The 20,335-nt window shown below is 35.6% G+C and overlaps 2 protein-coding genes across 3 annotated transcripts; one reads left to right on the plus strand and one right to left on the minus strand.

The window, feature by feature from the left end:
* Nucleotides 1–559: 559 nt before the first annotated feature.
* Nucleotides 560–6,452, minus strand: LOC103989381 (methylthioribose-1-phosphate isomerase). Its single transcript, XM_009408208.3, has 9 exons — nucleotides 6,293–6,452; nucleotides 6,142–6,197; nucleotides 5,002–5,157; nucleotides 4,749–4,848; nucleotides 2,863–3,005; nucleotides 2,548–2,653; nucleotides 1,689–1,827; nucleotides 1,308–1,576; nucleotides 560–917 (listed from the first exon to the last, which is right to left on the minus strand). Exons 1-9 carry the CDS (start codon nucleotides 6,392–6,394, stop codon nucleotides 849–851), a joined length of 1,140 nt encoding a protein of 379 aa, XP_009406483.2. The 5' UTR covers nucleotides 6,395–6,452; the 3' UTR covers nucleotides 560–848.
* Nucleotides 6,453–8,931: 2,479 nt separating this feature from the next.
* On the plus strand, nucleotides 8,932–18,741 carry LOC103989382 (protein ACTIVITY OF BC1 COMPLEX KINASE 1, chloroplastic). Of its 2 annotated transcripts, XM_009408209.3 has the most exons (14): nucleotides 8,932–9,379; nucleotides 9,477–9,683; nucleotides 9,778–9,867; nucleotides 9,950–10,096; nucleotides 10,747–10,911; nucleotides 11,014–11,154; nucleotides 11,325–11,504; nucleotides 13,856–14,051; nucleotides 14,926–15,053; nucleotides 15,262–15,333; nucleotides 16,242–16,357; nucleotides 16,441–16,588; nucleotides 18,219–18,288; nucleotides 18,377–18,741. In XM_009408209.3, the coding sequence occupies exons 1-14, from the start codon at nucleotides 9,062–9,064 to the stop codon at nucleotides 18,442–18,444; spliced, it is 2,046 nt and encodes a 681-aa protein (XP_009406484.2). In that variant the 5' UTR covers nucleotides 8,932–9,061; the 3' UTR covers nucleotides 18,445–18,741. The 2 variants fall into 2 exon arrangements, with proteins under 2 accessions (XP_009406484.2, XP_065010189.1); XM_065154117.1 differs by lacking the exon at nucleotides 8,932–9,379 and having other exon boundaries at nucleotides 9,554–9,678.
* The last annotated feature ends 1,594 nt before the right edge of the window (nucleotides 18,742–20,335 follow it).

Here is a 20,335-nt window from a genome sequence, read left to right on the forward strand (position 1 = left end):
GACACTTGTCGCCATATGGAGGCTGGCATAGAAAGAAAAGGTCCTCGACACCCTCCACTTGTCTGCTTCCGTGGACAACAATCCATAGGAGGTTGTTTAGACCTATCTCCCCTTGTCACCCACATGAACAAAACGTCAAAGGGGGGACATACGTTGGGGTAATTGCAGGCTATCCCCTCCATAGATAAAGTATAAAAGCTAACCCTCGATATTATACCGAGGGATTATATTTTCGAGAAAAATTCATACCCCAAAAAAGACCTTACGTTAACTTAAACATCGACGGGATTAAGATAAAAAAATTCTCTCAATAACGGCCTTAGTGCATGTTACATTTCGAAATCTCGACCCCCCACCTTATATACACACCTCGGAGCCACTTCAGACGCTCCTGTGCGTTTGGACCATGTCCAACTGACTTGGACGTGGACAACGATTTCCCCAAACAGGTGTCATACCATATTTATTCCACATTTGCCAAAAGGTGGCCAGACCAAATCACATGTGCCTGCAACAACAAACTATGAGAATTATTCCGTGCCATTTCAACCACTGCCAATTTCTGGAATTCTCATATTTTATTCCAAAGGTTTGTATCCGGTAGTCTTTCCAGACCAGACTGAAGATACTACACTCCAAACGACCTTGCCACAAGATAATACAAATATACCATTATGGGTTTCTTTACTTGGTCACCTTCTTCACTTAACAAGAGAAATAGACAGTTCTACAGTTAAACATGGATCAAACAGACGAAGAAGATGCTAACCAAATCCCTTATCTACTATGGGAGCCAGGTGGCCTGTTGGATCCCCAGAAACCAGATGCAAATATTAATCCAGCTCCTTTTACTTGGCATTCTCTATGAAACCTTTTATATCGAAAGCCTCATCGCTAGCCTTTTTTATGATGACACCCTGTACATTGAAAAAAAGACAAATGTTAGTGGAAAAAATAATCACAAACAGATCTACAGGGACCTCCTTATCAGAACAACCAAATGATTTGATTTTCCAATCCAAATGAAGAAAAAGCAAGCACCAGAAAGAGGCTTGGCCACATAAATGATTGGATTTTCCAATCCAAGTTGGCTACTTGCTTCACCCACCTATATCGGCATTCATGCATTGAGCTCAACAAAAAGCATAAGCCCAAGATTGTGTAAACTTGGATTATATTTCTGTCTATTTGCATGGCATCATAAAACCATTATGTTTCTACGAGTGTTCTGGAATACAGAGGGTATCATCAAAGTAATAAAAGTAACAGAATAATCTAAGGTCATGGTTATTGCTAAATTGTGATACCTTTTCAGTTATTATGGCTGTTATAAGTCTTGCCGGGGTAACATCGAAAGCCGGGTTCCAAACTGAAATCCCAGAAGCAGCAACTTGCTTTCCTCGTCCTCCATCAGAATGCAACAACTCCTTTGCTGATCGTTCCTCTATAACAATTTGTTCTCCTGAAGAAATTGAGAGATCTATAGATGTTATCGGTGCAGCAACATAGAATTGTATCCCATGGTGAAATGCTGAGAGCGCAACATTGTAGGTTCCAATTTTGTTGGCAGTATCACCTGGAAAGCAATTCATGCACTATATTAACACCTCTTTTTCCTGGGTAATTATGCGCTATATATGTATTCACATTCAATTAACAATTTAGTTTTCCATTTTGCTCATATGTACCATTTGCAGCAATACGGTCAGCACCAACGATGACTGCATTGACACGCCCAGCTTTCATCAAAGCTGCCACAGCAGAGTCAGCTATCAAAGTTGCAGGTATTCGGTCATGAACAAGTTCAAAGGCTGTGAGCCTGGAACCCTGCAATTTAATTGTGTATTGAAAGCAAACAGAGAAATCAAATGGTCAGTTGATATATTATAAGAAAATGAACATATTAATCAACAAGATTGAAGGATGGACTAAACCTATAAAAAATGAAAATCTCATTCCAAAATACTTCTAAGTAATAAATAAAATCAAATAGATTAAGTACAAAAAATAATAGTACGGAAACATAACAGGATGGCCCAAAGTTTTTAAAAAATTGCAAAAGCATCACAACAAGAAAAAATTACTCCTTTGAACTTCATGACCATTAAACTTTAACATCGAAGAAATGATAAAAATTCTAAAATATCTTAACACTATTTTTACTAAGCTTCCTTAAAGGAATATTCTTTGAAATTTCCTTTATATCATTGTTAAATGTGCTCAAAGGAACTTGAATGCACATACATGGTTTCAGAGTACAGGGATTTAAAAAATGAAGAATTGACAGACTAATATACATGTTCCTAATGGACTATTGCTAAAAAAAAAAATTTACAGAAAGACTCCTAATCAACGAACAGGAAATGCAGCTCCACTGCCAGTAATGACAAGAAAAGAACAAAAGTGAACTAAGCTATTGATCTTCATATGTGGTTGATGACAAGACGAAAAAAAAAGCAACAAAACTGAGCACCATAGTTTCAAGCAAACAAATGAAAAATAAAACCAAGAAATTAAAACAAGTTCAACTGTAGTGCTGCAACGTGCCTGGTTAAATGGTCGTGTTTCGGTGCAGAAAGCTTTTTCTAAGAATCCTTCACTCCGAAGGGCACGAATAACACCAAGTGCAGTTCCATATCCAGCAGTAGCAAGACTGTCAAATTGAAAAGAAAGAACAACAATGCATGATATTCTTGTTAATCATATTAGACAAAAGGGTGGCCCAGTGCACAAAGCTCCTGTTATGATCTAAGGAGAGTCAATGTGCACAACCTTACCCCAGCAAGCAGAGAGACTGTTTCTTTGACTCAAAATCTTATCTTTCTAAGACATTATACATGGACAAAAATCAAGTATATTAACCTTCCAGTGTTACAATGTGTTAAAACAGAAATCTTTTCCAAGCTGTCTAGGTTGGATCGAAGATGTTTGGCTCCATGAAATCCAATTGCCTTGTTAGAAGCAACATCATCAATAAGCATAGTTTCAGCAGCATCAATATAAGCCTGGAAACAAAGGGGTGTTAGAGCACAAGCATATAAAGTGGAGATATCACCATGAAGGTATAATTTTTTGGAGATAGGTATAATATGTATAAGATCAAAAAATAGCAGAAAACATACATATACGGGGGTAATTTTTGTTAATATAGCAAGTATTATTTAAACTTCAATGTTTAATTTATACTACAAGTTATTGACCACCTGGATGACAAGTAAACGTCACTGATAACCATATTTTAGCAGAGAAGTTATACAAATTATTGCAAATGCTGACTGATAATCTTACTAGCACAACTGACAACTACAAAAAACTGCTTAACTGCTTTTCTAGGTAAGTTAGGCGTGAAGCCCATAGGAAAAATGTAAATGTGTTTACATGGATACAAAAGACAATATCATAAGCGTGCTAATTCTCAAAAGAAGATATTGCATTAATACCCAATGAATATGTGGCCAGCCCCATATTGTTTCAAAAGAATTCTAAAAATAGGCACATAATATTTGGCCCCTTTTGGGGGAAGAACATTGTTGTACATGGCCACTTTGGCTTGTTAATAAATATTTTCTTGCTTCCACCTAGCAATACTCATCCCAGTTTCACCAACAATTTTCAGGTTAAGGAAGTGTTAAACCGAAAAATAAAGGTTTTAAAAATAATTAAAGACAGAGGAGAACGTACAAATGCAATCAGATGGCAGTCTAATAAACAATCAATGGGAAGCTGGTTCAGATGGTAATTTAATTATCATGGAAGCAAATAATTCCAAAAGAAAATTTGCCTTGGATAAGAGGATCAAAATCAAGGACAAGATAGTTGGAATTTGGAAGTGTCATCTAAATAGAACAATGGGAACCAAATTGGAAGAAAAGATGGGAGGAGTAGATAAATGGCTGTTTTCGAAAGAACAGAGAAATTTATTGAGATATAAGAGAATGAAGTTGTCTACAAAAGAGGGTGACCTGCAGCACCACAGCTGCTCCTTTGCCACCTAGGTGACCAGGGTTCAAGGTTCACAAAAAAAACATCTTAGTATAGAATGCAACTGGCATGGACCATGAGGAAATGGAACATGCTCTGCATGCAGATGGGCAATCCTTGGTAAAAAGAAAATCCAATTTTACAAATTAGTATACTGCAGAAAGAGCTGCAGTTTCAATCTTCAGGTTCATAAATCTAGCCAAATAATAATACTGTCATTGTGGCAGTGAACATATGAATGAGATTGAGAGACAAGCATAGCCAAGAATGTCACTTTGTTCAAGTATGTCACCAGAAAGCTAGAAGTATAGTGAAGGACAAAAAATGAGTTTTACAGAAATTGCAAGTGCCATTTATGTAGCTGATATCAACTGAACAGCAATTCTTTAATAAAACGAAAATTGTTTTTTAATTAAAATAATGATGCTAACAGTTCAAGCCCTATTTTATCCTTCGAAAAACATCTACTTATTTTTCTATTGTAATAAAACAAATCCATTAAATGACCTTATGTGTAGATGCTTTCATGTTTCAATTTTTATCATTGGTTCTGCGAGAATTCTATTATCAAATTTGGGGATGAATATACTGATTAATTTTGTAATACCAAAGGAGAAATACATTTGGATTTTGGATGATCATAAAATATCACTTTGTAATGAAAGTCATAAACTTCATCAATCACAACCTAGGCCCGTTGAACATAAATGTTCTCATACTAAGGAATCATAATATGGTACTTCAAAGATGCAACTAATATAACCAACCTGAAAAACAGTTTTTGCCTCAGTGGCTGTCTCTACCGTCTTTAACACAAGGCTCCGAAGCTTTTCAACAGCATCCGAAAGATTCACAGCGGTTGGCCGGCTGCCATAAACAAGTCGTGTCAAATAAGCACAATGGACCATGCAATGGCAGAAGTTCACCACACTTAATAACAACTAATGCAGAATAAGAATGCTTATCATTGTGCTATTAGTTTGACAATGTCTGAATTAGCGTTAAACCATCAAATGGTACCTAGAAACAAGGTATTCCAATTTCTTGATGAGTAAAGAAGAAGCATCTTCTGATGTTCCATTAAAGTCAAGGTTCCAAACTTCTACAGCTAGTGAGAGGGCTGCTGCTATTGCAATTGCAGGTGCACCACGGACCACCATGTCCCTTATCGCAGTCCTGTAAAGTAAAAAAGAGGTTTGTAAAGGAAGAGACAGATGACATCAAACTAAAAGAAAATAAAGCATAAGAACTTCAACTCAAGACAATATCATAATAAAGGTAAATTCTGATGAATAAACCATCTGTTGAATTCCTCATATTGTTGACAATTATTTTCAAAGAAAAAGCCCAACAAAATCTTATAAAATAAAAGCCAATGTTTCTTGAGGATCATGACAAAAACCTAAGGACCATAGAAGATCATGAAAAAATTCAAAAACAACATGTGTGACAAAATTGGCTTGAAGTACATATCTGTTACAGTTCAATAAGTTGTAGGAAAAAAATAATCAGATATTCAGATGGTTAGCTCATGCCTATTTAATAATTGCATTCAAACTACCTCTCAGAAGAACTGCGATATATTATCTTCTTGGTTAAGAGAATCAAGTGGCATTTTTTTTTATAAGGTGAATACTTAAGGCCCTTCATTTCCCATAGCCACCTATGTTCCAAAGGGAAAAGACAACACAAAAGGTTTATGCACTCAGAATTCGAGAATAAATGAATGTGTTAAATCTTGTTGACAACACAATCCATTTCTTCCAAGTTTAACCAATACGCAAACTGCTCCTAAGTGCCATATCAGTTCACTTACCTAATAAGATTAGATAGCGCTGCAATGAACAACCGAAAGGCAATTAATTTAATACAAATCGAGAAAATTGACATCTTACCTTATTTAAAAATGCAGCAATTTACAAGTGAACGATTATCGATTTGAAATGCAACATATAATCAAAAAATCACAAGCACGTGCTATGAAAATGAAATGATGGCAGTGGTCGAAACCCGCACACGCTAACTCTGCTTGATTCACCTCAAAAATCATTACTTGAACCAAAAGAAGAATCCAAAGCGCTAACAAAAACCAGATAAGCACATCAATTTAATACCGACAAAGAAACAAATAAGGAAGAAAAGGAAACAGATTAAACTCACCATCCGTCCGTTGAATCCTTAACATCCAAATAGACGGTTTCGAGGGGAAGCTTTCTCTGTCCGACACCAAATCAAATCTCGTTACAGAGTTTCGCGCGAGGCGACGAATAATACCAAGCATCCATCAAGCAAAGACGGAGGCTGTACGGACCTGATCAAGGAGACGAAGCGATCCGCGCTCGTAGCAGATGGACTGGAGCGAGCCACCGGCGGTGGTAGCGGCCGCGGAGGAACCGTTCGCTTCTGCCGACATCCTTGGAATTCAGCCCTAGATGATTACTCTCCGATCCTTCAGGAGCTCGAGAGAAGTGACGACAGTATATGTATTGGACTCCTCCAGCTACAGTCTATTATTTAACCCCTTAAATCTCGAAATTATTTTGATCCGTTGGATTTGCAGCATCGGCCCATCACAGCCGTTAAAAGATGTACATTTAAGCCGTAGCAGTAACAACGCGAAAGACGTAATTACCCTAAAGCCCTTCAAAGTTTCCAATTCTAAATGGTATCTCCGTCAAACCCAGAAATTAAATTATTCTCTTTTTTCAGAGTGCATATATATATATATATATATATATAATTTTGTAGTATTAATATTATTAGATGTAATTTTATTGATCATTGCTTGATTATTTCCATTAGAAAAAGCCTGCTGGATGAAAATTGGATTTTATAAGGGAATATTTCCCTTAAAATTTATACTATTTACATTATCAGTAGAGTCCTTAGAAAAATAATCTCAGGGTTTTACTTTGTATGCTCACTGATTACCATATCATTGTGCACATAAAAGGGGATGTGCAATGCAACAATTGGTGCATGCATGTCAGTTTCTTTGTCTCTGTTGATGGGGCATCTCCTTTTTGTTTATTCTCTGTCAAATTGACAGCTCTGTCACAGACTTTAAGAATCATTATAGCATGCTAAGGAAATAATAATAAAATTATGTGTTTAGCTCAAATGATTTAATAATGGTTGAAATCATGAGCACCATGAAATAGTGTGGTAGTACAATATAAAGTAATGATAATTGATGAGCAAGATGGCGAGAGAATACTATTTTGGCAGACATGACCGCACCAATTTGATATAATTTAAGTAACTCACAGGGTTAGAACCAATGAATGATGTTATCTGTCAGCTCCATTGCATGTGATATTGTGACGGTCTAAGTATTAAAATTAAAATTATATGTTTATTATATAAAAAAGATTTTAATATGAAGAATAAAAATTAAATAATCTTAGATCGTATATACATTTTGATGTTATTTAAAAAAAAATTATCATTTAAAATTTTTTTAACTGATATACGAGTATATCATCGTCCGATAAAATTTAAAATTTATTTTTATTGACTAGTAATTAACTAAGCCATGCTAGTTGCCATTATTTGTGCCCAAAAGTTGTTATAGTGGAGGTTTCCTTGCCAATTCTTATAATAACTTTATACCACAAAATAATTATGTTAATATATATATATATATATATATATATATATATATATATATATATATATATATATATATATATATATATATATATATATATATATAAAGTGATTTTCAATGTCTAAATTGAACATTTACATCTTTATAACATCTAACCAATGAATGAATTATGTTGTCAACTAATTATCATCATATTGTTTTAGTATTTAATATTTTAATTCAAACCATGTTAGATTAGCATGATTCTTCGTGTCAAGTTAAATTAACATGAGCTTGATGCAAGCTTATTGACGGCAAGCAAGAGGGTTCGATAAAACTTATTCAATTGTTAAGTTAGAATGATGTTTGATGGATTTGGAAAGTAGAAATAAGTTATACACTCAAATTATTCTAGAGAGCTTAGGAAGAAAATTAGCTTAAGTTGATGGGATATAAAGAAGAAATAAACTTTTGTATATGAATAAATATTAGTAGATCATAATACGTATTATAATTAAATGGAATCATAATAAAATAGAACACCAAGATTTACGTGGAAAACCTCTCCAATATGAAGAATAAAAATCACAGGACAAACTAGAGAAAATCCACTATAATAATAATGAATATATAAATATTAATCTCTTACTCAAAACTTTATCAATAATCTTAAGAGAATAATTAGGATAGAAGGATTATGTCACCGTGCACAATATCCAAATTCTTCTAAAGTAATCGTAGCAAGAATCTACTATAGATCTGATCTAACATGAGATGATAACACTTTTGGATGATCGAGAACCGTCTCTGTGTTGTCCTCCTTATTATTGTCATTTTTTTTCTCAAAAAATCATAGCCACCACACCCCCTAATTTAATTAGGATTAGATTAAAAGATGAAGTGTAATAGTTGAAGTTGATTGTAAAATTATATATAAAATTATCGATCATACGCCAATCAAACCATCGAGGTAAAGAGTTAGACCTGCTGTGGCGTTGGATTCAAACTCCTTATCAAAATTTGTTAGGCTAGGAATCAGTTACAAGTTCCTATCCCTCCGTATCTAACTCAATACAAAATACAGTGCATAGAAAAAGATAAAAAAAAGACAAATAATAAGACAAATCATTGATGCTCAAAGCATTCCCATTCAAGTACAGTAACTGATGGATTGAGATAAAGACGAGACCAACTCCTGGATGAGATCCTCTCATCCCATGTTGATTGTTGTGTGGTCATCCAAAAGCAGCAGTTAACAGTGGTGCGGAAGCGAGCACGTCTCACGGGGCAGACTTCTCCACGGTCTTATCTCGTTTCACATCACAGCAACGATGTCCTTCAATTAATTTGCCCATCATTCCTCAACACTCATCTGGAAGCAGCGTTCCATAGCTACTGTACGGCCTATAAATCAAACCCGTGGCTGTGTGAATCCTTCTGGGATCGATCTCTCTCTCTCTCTCTCCCCCGAAAAGTAGGGTTCAGCGGGACATGGAATTGTACTACTCCACGAAGCTGTCGATTTCTTCGGATGCGTCTTGCCACTTCTTGCCGGGATGGGGCAGCCATGTCTCCAACTCCAGCAGCCTTAATTTGTCTAGGAGGAGGGGGAGGGGTAGGAGGAATCGGAGGACCTCGTCGCTTCGCTTTTCGATTGCTGCTGCTGCGGCGGCGACCGAGACTGCAACCAGGAAGCTGGTGCCGATATCGAGGCGGAACGAGCCGGCGGAGAGGGTGACCAGCGCCATGGAGCAGCTCGACATCGAGCGCGGCGTCTGCATCCCCTTCCGCAAGTACACTCCCGAGACGGTAGGAACCCTCGACTTGATATGCCATTGTTTCGGCTTTGCGGGTGTTCGATTCCTCGCGTCGCTGAAGATAATTGCTCGACTTGGATTGACGTTAGGTCAGGAACAAGGTTCTGGAATCGAGGGGGTCGATACTGTCGCTAATCGGCCGTGGCGTGGAGATCGTCTGGAACTTGGGCCTCTACTGGTCGGCACTCACCTACGACTGCTTAGTTGGAAGGGATGAGGAAGTAGTCCCTTACCGCGCTCGCCAGCTTCGCAAGCTTCTCTGCGACCTTGGCCCATCTTTTATCAAAGCCGGTCAGGTCAATGACTGTCCCATTTCTTTTGGCCTCCTTATCTAGATGGTCTTTAGTTACTAGTTGCTGAAATTGGCCGATGCATGCAATCGTTGTTTAGGTGCTAGCAAATAGACCGGATATAATTCGAGAAGATTACATGAACGAGCTCTGCATTCTCCAAGATGATGTCCCTCCTTTCCCGAGTCAGGTGGGGTTTTGATTGCTGCTACAAATAATTTCTGGGTTGAGGATTTCTCCTGATTGACTTTGAGCATGGAGCTAACTTGCAGGTGGCATTTGCTATCATTGAAGAGGATCTTGGGCAACCACTCGAACAGGTGTTCAGTAGAATTTCGTCGCAGACTATAGCGGCTGCCAGCTTAGGTCAAGTTTACCGTGCCACTCTACGAGAAACAGGGGAGGATGTTGCTATAAAGGTTCGAAAACTATCAACTAAACACACTTACTGAATAGTAAATTGAGTTTCCAACTATCCCAAATACTTAAGCTATTATGAAAGGACCCAATTTGTAATAAAACTCTTAACATTTTCCTTCACAGGTCGTTGAACATTGCACAAATCCTCCCAGGTAAAATAATAAGAGAGGAGCCAGAATTCAAACTCATGACATACTCTGATACCATGATAAAGATTTTTGTTGAGCTACCATTTATCCTATAAGCTTAAGTTATTAGGAAAGAGTTCAATCTATAGTTTAGCACTTTATAGCTTCTATTTCTTATCAAAAGCTTAAGTTGTTAGGAAACATCTCAAGTTATGCCTTGAACATTTTATAATGTATTAATTTTATTAGTTTTTAGCCATCCGATGTGAGTACCAATGCAAATAGCTCATATGGTATGAAAAACAGTAATTCAGAAAGCATTGAGTGGGAAGTTATTGGAGACGTGTTATTAATTTTTTCACATGCCCTTCCTTTTTATGACCAGATGCATACTATAAGTCACTGTAGAATATAATTCTGAGTCTTATATTTCATTAGATGAGAAATGAATAAATGATGCATGGTAATTGTTTTCTCTTCTCAAATCTTGTAATTTTTGAACTAACTAGTATGATCTTCAGGTGCAAAGACCAGAGATAGAGCCTATAATTTACCGAGATCTTTTTCTCTTCCGCAATCTGGCTTCATTTTTGAATGGTATCAGTCTGCAGAAACTAGGTTGCAATGCAGAGCTTATTGTTGATGAATTTGGTGAAAAGCTATTGGAAGAACTTGACTACACTCTTGTAAGTCTGCCTGATGCTGTTTTTGAAAACAAATGGTACTGAACTCATTTTAATTGAAACCATATTATGGAAGATACCTTATTTTTGCTAATGTCTGAACAGGAAGCTCGGAACATTGAGGACTTTTTGGAGAACTTTAAAGATGATCCAACTGTTAAGATCCCACGCGTTTATAAACAATTCTCTGGTCCACGTGTCTTAGTAATGGAGTGGATTGATGGCATTCGATGCACTAATCCACAGGTTAATTTGCTAATGAGAAATGATGTCTCTGTTATTCCACAAGTTTATTTTAGCTGAATCTTCTGAACTTTACATGCATTTCTTTATTGTGAAGTTGGAAGAAAATATTGCACATTTATTCATTTAACATTAGTAATTGATTTTTCTTAACTTACTTTTGGTAAAATCAGGCCATTAAAGCAGCAGGCATCGATGTAAATGGTTTTTTGACAATTGGGGTTAGTGCTGCATTGAGGCAGTTGCTAGAATTTGGGCTGTTCCATGGAGATCCACATCCTGGAAATATCTTTGCCATGCGTGATGGCCGTATTGCTTATGTTGATTTTGGAAATGTGGCCGAGCTTAGTCAGGTGAGTTGGAAATAATTTTCAAGGTGCCTCTGCCTTGTTGAAGGGTGATGGGTTTTTTCTGTGATGTTATCTTAGTTTTTGAGAAGAATGTCAGTTCTGGTACAACATATATTGCAAAATGTATTTATACTTGTTTCAGTCTTTTTATGGTTTTTTGAAAATTTTTATGTGCCACTTCAATAAGAAAACATGTAACGATGTTATCTATCTACAAAACTGAAAATAACATGGTAACATGTCCTTTTTGTTTAAGCCAAGAGGACTATAACATTTCATAAACTATTTAGTAATTATTCAAAACCAAAATAGACAGGGTTATGTTTTTGTGAGTTTGCTTCTTTGATCATTAGATTAAACTTGCTGAAAGATTCTTTATCTTCTGTTGTGTCTATGTAAGAAACTTTTGTTTGTGCACATTTAATTATGCACACTTATTCATCCACATGTATAGACATACACATGATCTTTGAAAATTTCACATGCATATTCTAAATTCATCTATATATCAAAGACATATTGTCTTGGACAAGTTGTGACTTAGCCTCAGTTGAGTTGGAGTTGAGTCGATTGAGTTTAGTCATACGTTGGTATTTTTTGTAGTTTTCCTTGTTTCTGTTAAATGTCTTTGAGGAATTTTAGTCTCTTATTTTTGAGTTTTTTTTATGCTTATGAATAGTTAATTCAGGTCTAATATGGACTAAGGGAATTGTTAAGCCATTAGTATTTAAATCTGAAGAATTCCAAATATTTTGTTGAAAGTTGAATGATTATGGATTCTCTAAGAATGGCAATATTCATTCATCAATTTTCCCTTATTTTTTGCCCTAGATTGACTAGGAAGTAAGATATAGCTAGGCCATCTATATATCTATGCATTCTGCTGATGAAACAATGTTCTATTGATGACTTGTAACTGAAAGGTTATAGTTTCCTTCGGCCATGAGTTCTGCTATTTCGTATCTGATATGTTCTTTTCTCTATTTCTCTACCGTTTTCTAATATTTTCCTTTGATAACTTGATCTAATATTTCCTGTGGGAAAATTTTGAACACATACTTCATCAAGACTCTTCTTTGATTCTTCTTGATAGCAAATTGTATGATATGTCTAAGGCATGTTATATCTTTTTTTATAAATTAAGAATTCTGATTTTAGTTATAAAACATCCTACTTGACTTCAAACATTAAGGTAAGATATGACTGGAAACCAAACTGAAGGATGATGATCATGTTCTTCAAACTCATTTGCTGCCATAGTGTTGTATTTGTTCTGTGGTTCTTTTCCTTTTGCTTTAGGTGTTCTTTTAGGGTTTTCTTTTTTGGTGTGTGTGTGTCTGGAAATGTACCTGCTCATTCTTTCTTCCTTTTCTTGAACTTATTTTCTTTTCTGTTATGGATGTTTTCCTCTCTTCTCTTTTCAAACACCCCTTTCTTATGTTGATAATTTTTGTATAGTATTTTTTTTCTGGTGGCTTATCCCATGTCAAACAAAGCCATATTAAATATACGTACTTGGACCAAAACTTAGATTCAACAGGGTTATGGGCACTCAACATGCTGTTTTGTTACTGTGCCTATTTCAGTGTGTTGACAGCTTAAATTGGGGAAAAGCCACCTTGCTCCTCTTGCTGCTATAGGCTGATAAATCTTTATTTACAATCATGATAAACCCACTCGATGTCACAGCTGAATGTCCACCATGTGGATCTGTTCATTAGAGAGCGTGGATAAAAACTAGATAGGGAGCTAGTTTCTTTTTCTCAAAAGTGATTCTGTAGTGCAAATGTTTCCTGATCTCGAAAGACAGTGGCTTTTTCTAGATGGGAACTAGGGAACTATGGTGGTTTGTTATAAAAGGAGGCATGACCAATCTCAGAAGATAGAACACATAAATGACAGAGAACTCATTGGCAACCTAATGACAAAAGATCTTATAGGTTATACTTATAGATAGTTAGATACTATACAAAATTTAGACATTTGTGCGTCTGCATACAGATGTTGAGTGTGACATTTGATCTTGTCTTCAGCATATTAGCATGATACATTGCACAGGATAAGGTACTGCCTGGAACACAACTATCCCTTTGCTGAAAGAGCAAAGATTTGTAGCTGAAATAAAGTTTTGGAGTAAAAAAGGGTTTTGACCTTGTAGAATGGGAGCTCCTCTAGTTGGAACTCTCTTTTTTTGTTAAAGTTTAGAAATTATCCAAGTTGTTGGAAATTCTCAAAAAATGTTCTTCCTTTTATAAACTATGGATTCTGGAGCTTTTAATTAGAGCTAGTCTACGAGTTATCTGGCTTATATTCCATTTCTGAAAGTGTATTTTTTCCTATTCTTTGAATTTCAGCAAAATAAGCAAATTTTGATTGATGCCGTTGTCCATGCTGTCAATGAGGATTATGCTGAGATGGCAAATGACTTCACTAGGCTTGGCTTCCTTGCTAGTGGAACAGATGTCTCTCCTATTATTCCAGCGTTAGAGGCTATATGGCAGAACTCAGTTGGGAAAGGATTGTCTGACTTCAATTTTCGAAGTGTCACTGGTACAGCTTCTAATCCTGCAGTCTTCAACATTGTTTTTAGTTACAATTTTCTCAAACGGTTTTTTTCACATACCACTGCTTCTCTTTGACTCTGCATAATTTACCACTTGGCTTCTGCTTATCTTTTTTTAGATTGGACCTATATAATCATATTGTTCCCTCAATGAGTGAACCATCTCATTAGATTTGACATATGTGAATGTTTTATATGCAATAATCTTTCGGTTCTCACTGATTTCTGTCAAAAGCTTCTTATGCAGCAACAAGCCATAGAACTGAGCCTGTCAATTTGCCAAGGCAGGTCCATACAGTGTTCTCTTATTGGTTTTCTGGTCCTGGTCTTTAATGTGACCACTTCATATTAGATGGTACCTTCTCCCGTTGTCATCCCATTATATGGCAGGTGATTAGCATTTTATGAGAGTTCACTGGGAACAAGCATAGGCTCTAAACAAAACTATAACCACTGGCATTTGGACCTTTAAACAGGATTAAATAATTAATGGAAGACATTTGTCTGTTTGAAGGTTCCAAATTATGTTTTTAAGGAACAGCTATTTGCTATATAAAGATTGCAGGTGATGAGGGAGAAAGGGAGAGGGAGCATTGACATATTGCTTCCTTATCAGGCATGTTAAGAAAATTAGAACTAGTGTAAATATGTGCATGATCTTAGCATATTCTATTATGCAATCTCTTTTAATGTCAGCACATAAGACTTCTGCAGTGGTAGTTTGAGCTGGTGCAAATATGAAACCACATTACTAAACACATCATAAGACATTTATGACATACTTTGGTTTCTTTTTTGTGCACAATTTGAGGAATTGCCATATCTTGATGATAGTTGTTGCTTTCCAAAATTAATTTTCAGGGAAGTTCAATCAACTTGTCTATAATTACCCAATTCGCATTCCGGAGAGATTTTCTCTTGTTATTCGTTCTTTGCTGACTCAAGAAGGAATCTGCTTCACGCTTAAGCCAGATTTTAAATTTCTTGAGGTGATATAAGATCTTATTGTTATTTTCTTGAGAGCAGTTCTTGATTATTTGTAACTTTTTATAATTTATATATAGATCTTTTGCATTCATATATTTCAAAATATCCGGAGAGCAGTCTTTGATTATTGATAATATTTGAATAATTTGTATATAGATGTTTTCCTTTCATATTCTGAGGTGCTTGTTACTGAAATATACATTTATGTAGGTTGCATATCCATATGTAGCAAAGCGCCTTTTAACAGATCCAAATCCTGCGCTTCGTGAACGTCTCATACAGGTTAGTTTCTAACAATTCTTTCTTTGATTGGTATTACCCACTATAAATTCTTTCATCTAAAAGTGTTGTGGTTGTATGAGTGCTATATGTTTGGAGTGTTATTTTTGTTTATTTTTCCAATTTCTCCTAATTTAAAACAGAGAGGTGGGACTGATCATGCTAGTTCTACTTAAGTTTAATTTTTATTTATTTATCTCTCAATGTTCATCTAATCAATTGTTGGAAGTCGCTAATATCATCTGGGAGATCATTAAATACTCGATCAGAGAAGGTGAGAGTGCTTAAAATTGTTGTTTTCATTTTTTAACCCAAGTTTCTCCCTTGAATTTTGTCTTAGTTATTTGAGAAATCTGCTGCAGTTTCCTAGATTTTTGTAGAAATTAAAGTAGGGCGTGAATCCCACATGGGGATGAAACCTGAAATTGATTGTTTAAGCTGAAGGTTTAGAAATGTCTTCATGAAGCATTATATTGACTCCACTTTTCAGGAAATAACAGTGTTGTTGGAGATGAAGTTTCAAATATCGACCAGTAATTGTCAACCAACCAAGCATTTTATTGTATCATATAGACCAAGCACCTGGTCGACATTTAACTTTTTATTTGTTGTCTAATGATATTGGGCAGTGCATGTCGGTATGCCACTTAATATACAAGAATCATACTGATCTGACAGGTTGCTGAAACTGGTGCTGGATTGGGGTATTTAAAACATTGGTTGGAGATGAGCTTTCATTTTGGAGGAATAGATTTAGCATATTATTCTCATCTTTGATGAATTGAAATTTGCCAGGCCTTTTGGTAGATATTCCAAGTTGCAAGCCTAAAGCATTCTACAGTGTGTTAATGTTAAAAATTGTTTTCTTATTGCAAATGGTAATCTGGCCTTATATTACTTAATGTTTGTAGGTTCTGTTTAAAGATGGAGTGTTTCAGTGGAAACGACTTGAAAACCTTATAATTCTTGCCAAGGAAAATGTGGCTAAGATGAACAGCAACCCTGCATTACAACAAAAGAGCAGCACGTCTGTAACATGAACCACTTGTTGTGTTTACTGTTTTAATGTGTATTTGGCATCTCACAACCTAATTTATGATCACTATTCAGCCGAAGTTCAAGGAGCTTGCAAGTTGAGAAGAAACTGGACCTCACAGAAACCATAAAAGATGGAGCACGTATGTTTCTAATTGATGCTGGGATTCGACGTCAACTCATCATGGCTCTAACAGAAGACTCCAAGCTTCACATTCAAGAGGTTTGCAACATATTTTGCTGAAATCTAGCATTATGGAATATCAGATTGAAACGTGTGATATACACTAGAAGCACTAATAAGAAATTTGCATGTCAATGAATATTATATTTACTAGAAAAGATATCTGAAGAGAAGATAAAGTTGTGGTTCATCAAGGAGTTTGATTGGCACCATTGACTGATGCTAGTAGTTGTTTCGATATAAATATTAAATAATGAAAATGGTAGCTCGGTATCTTCGTTGCTTCTTCTGCAACCAGTTAGTATGAATGAACAAATATAACTGATTCTTATTGCACGATAGGTTCTTAGTGGATTTCATTACCATGTTTTGGATCTTTTTCGGAACCATTAAGTTCATTTCATCTATCTCATTGTTAGTTATGGTGAAAACTAATACAGCCAGCTATCTCAAACTTTAACTTGCAAGCAACACTGAATTCATAATATTGTAACAATTATATAATTCATGGCTGTTACGTTACCTCTCAAATCTTGAAAGCAAACTATATCTGGTACATCAATTAAGATCAATATCTGGGTTATAGAATATTTGATCGCTGGAGCAACATTCTATGCATCTGGTGGTTCCTACCTGATGACTTTATCCAGTTCACTTTTGATCGTGATAGTGGCCTCATTGGAGTTGTAGACCTTGACCTAGAGTTAGTATTCTGATATTGTGACATTATTTATTTTTTTTATGCAGCTTTTGAATTTATCAGGTCTATGATGTAGACAAAGCATTCTTCATGTAACTATGAAAATATACTCAATACTGAAATGTTTACTGGATTTTCTTTCTTTTTTGCTGAAGGATAAAGACCTTATAGAATATTCCAATTTATTACAATCTTTCTTAGTGAATACTAGGTATCAAGGACAGTGCAGGCCTCTCTATGTGAGCTAACATATGATAATATGGTGGTTTATTTCTGCTTACTGATCTGGAGTTTATTTTGAGCTTGTAACGTGTTGGACCTATAAGAGGTTCCTGATGAAGATCTTAAAAATCTGAACAGGGTATATTGTGTTAGTCCTCCATCGAAAAATAATGAAATGATGGACTTATATATATGGATTTATTGGCCTGCTAATAACTTTGTTTAATTCTCTTTGGGTCATGTTGCATGGAATGAAGGGTTACTCTATATGCATCATCCAACCAACTAATAGGTCATTTTGGTCATTTTAGCCATTGTGAGTTCTTATAATTGGTTATCTCATCCTTCCTGTGAAGATCTTCATATTATGCCAAAACTATTTGGTGTTTTATCATGAAAAGGAATAAACTACTTGAATATCTTCTTTATCCATGCACTATAATTTGCAATTTGTCTTCTTATTAGTGGGTGCTGATTAAGATAGTATCATGCTTAAAGTAAGAATGTCCTGATTTAAACCAGCAGAAGAACTATATTTTTTTTCCTTTAGAATTATTGTCTCGTGTTACCATTACTGCACCACTGGTTGCCTCTCACACCATAATGTATCCGTTATTGATTGTTTTTTCTCTCTGATGCAATACCTGCTAAAATTCCTGACATTCTGAATTATAAGTTAGAAAATAGAAACAATTTTCTATCTGTTGTTGCTGATCTACTGAAATGTGCTCGGTCTCTTTTTGTTAGCTTGTAGATGTATACAGGTTGGTCGAGGATCAAATAGATATACCTTCTGTTGCTTTGGAGGTTCTGCAAGGTGAAGTACTTGCCAGTCTGCAACTCAAAATATGTTTTTTGTTTGGTGGATCCTATGAAGTGAATGCTCGTATTGGTTGTTGATGCAGACTTGCCTAACGTCACACGTGATTTTATGCTTGCATGGAGTGATTCTGTCCTATCAGACCGGTGGTAACGGTGGCGATTGCACTGCAGTCTGGTATGCATCCAGGATCTTGCCATGTCCCAAGTTTTGGATTTTCTCACACCTCCCTCCCAATCACCTCTTTTTTCTTTCTATCTACTAATCCTAAACCCTCTCCTCACCTCACTGTATTGTAGAATAAGTTGTAATCTTATAGGCTCTAATATGTAAAGTCTTTTTAAATGTATCCAAAGTATGCCCATTTTTTTGGCACATTTCTTTGTACAACAAAGCAGATATGAAATACGAGTATAGTAGGCATGGTATAAGAATGAAACTAGTTGTTTCTCTTGGTCTTTGACACAGAAAGAAGTCCAATGCATATTATACTGGATCGAGTGATTCATGAATGTATTAGAACCTCTCATGTCTTCTACATTTTTGCTAGTTGTAGTCTGGATTAACGACGATGTGGATGAAACGTTAAAATATTATTGTCATTTCTGATGTGGTCTAATATTTTACTGTGCCTGACAAGGAAGATGTGGTAAATGGTCGATACGACTTTAGTTTAAGCTGTGGATTAGCGTATCGAATGCCATCAATCCACTCCATTACTAAGACACGTGGACCAGAGAACTGTTTATAAACGCATTGGATCTTAACAGTTGGATCATCTTTAAATCATGCCAATGACTCGATTGTTAATCATGTTGTCTATGCATTCTTTTCTTTTGAATATATCATTTTGGCATCGTGACACTCCTTCCGAGTTCACTTTCATTATCATTTCTCTTTTTTTTAATAGTTAATTTTTTTTAATCATTATCACTACTTCGCTTCTTTCTTTAGCACTGCTATATTCTCTCAATAATTCTCATTTAATCAATGAAAAAAAGACCACAACTCTTGTATGACATTTGCCATTGTATTGCAAGTCTAATACCGACTCTCCTCTTTGCATGTGTCATCGATAGCAATGCTGACCTTGTTTGTTGATTGTGTTGGAGCTCGCTCGAGCAAATATGAGTTCTCGAGAAATTTATAATCTAGAAGCTCTAATCGTACGTTCATATAATCAAGTCTCTCGTGATACTGATATGCACTTTGATGATCGACCTCTATGATACTATACATTTTTGCAGCCTTCAACTGATGTGAATTTGGTGTGCATACAAAAGATCAACCTAGATGGTACCATAGAACACACTCCTTTAGTTTGTAGTTTTTTTTTTTTGTGGTGTTGCTCACAGAGCTCCAACCTTCCTTTGTATGATTAAGTTCCTTAAAAGATATAGTTGTGGCCGTTGCAACCACTATTACACAAGTCAACCATCCGTTGAGCTCAATGTCCATTCTCATAGTTTTATTATATGCCTTATTCTTTGGTGTCACTCCCCCACTTGATCTCACAATATGTCCATCGATGCATCATTTTATACACGATCATGTGACAATTCATTGCTTGCTCGATTATGATCTTATACGATCTCTAAGGAGTCTTTGTCTTTGCTACGTTAACTTCATCTCGGAAGACCATTGCAAGGGTCAAGTGGACCTCAACCTGAGGTATTTTCTTGAAATGTGTGGTACCCACTTAAGCCTTTATAGTTTACTCGTGTCTAAAATAACTCATACATTTTAAAGAACGTAGCATATAAGTCCCTCCCATCAAGTATGAGTTAATAAACGCTAGAGTTTACTTATATGATATGTTGACTCACAATAAACTATTAATATAATGGTATATAATTTAAGTTTAAAAAGGATTAAGGTTTATTTTAGCCCTTGTAATTTTGGCCATGGATCACTTAAGCTCTTATGGTTTATTTATATCTAAAATAACTCATATATTTTTAAAAACGTAGCATATAAGCTCTTCTCATCAAGTTTGAATTAACAGACGTTAGAATAGAATATGCTTACGTGATATGCTGACTCA

Source organism: Musa acuminata, chromosome BXJ3-6 (genome assembly GCF_036884655.1).
Source record: "Musa acuminata AAA Group cultivar baxijiao chromosome BXJ3-6, Cavendish_Baxijiao_AAA, whole genome shotgun sequence".
NCBI classification, from domain to species: Eukaryota; Viridiplantae; Streptophyta; class Magnoliopsida; order Zingiberales; family Musaceae; genus Musa; species Musa acuminata.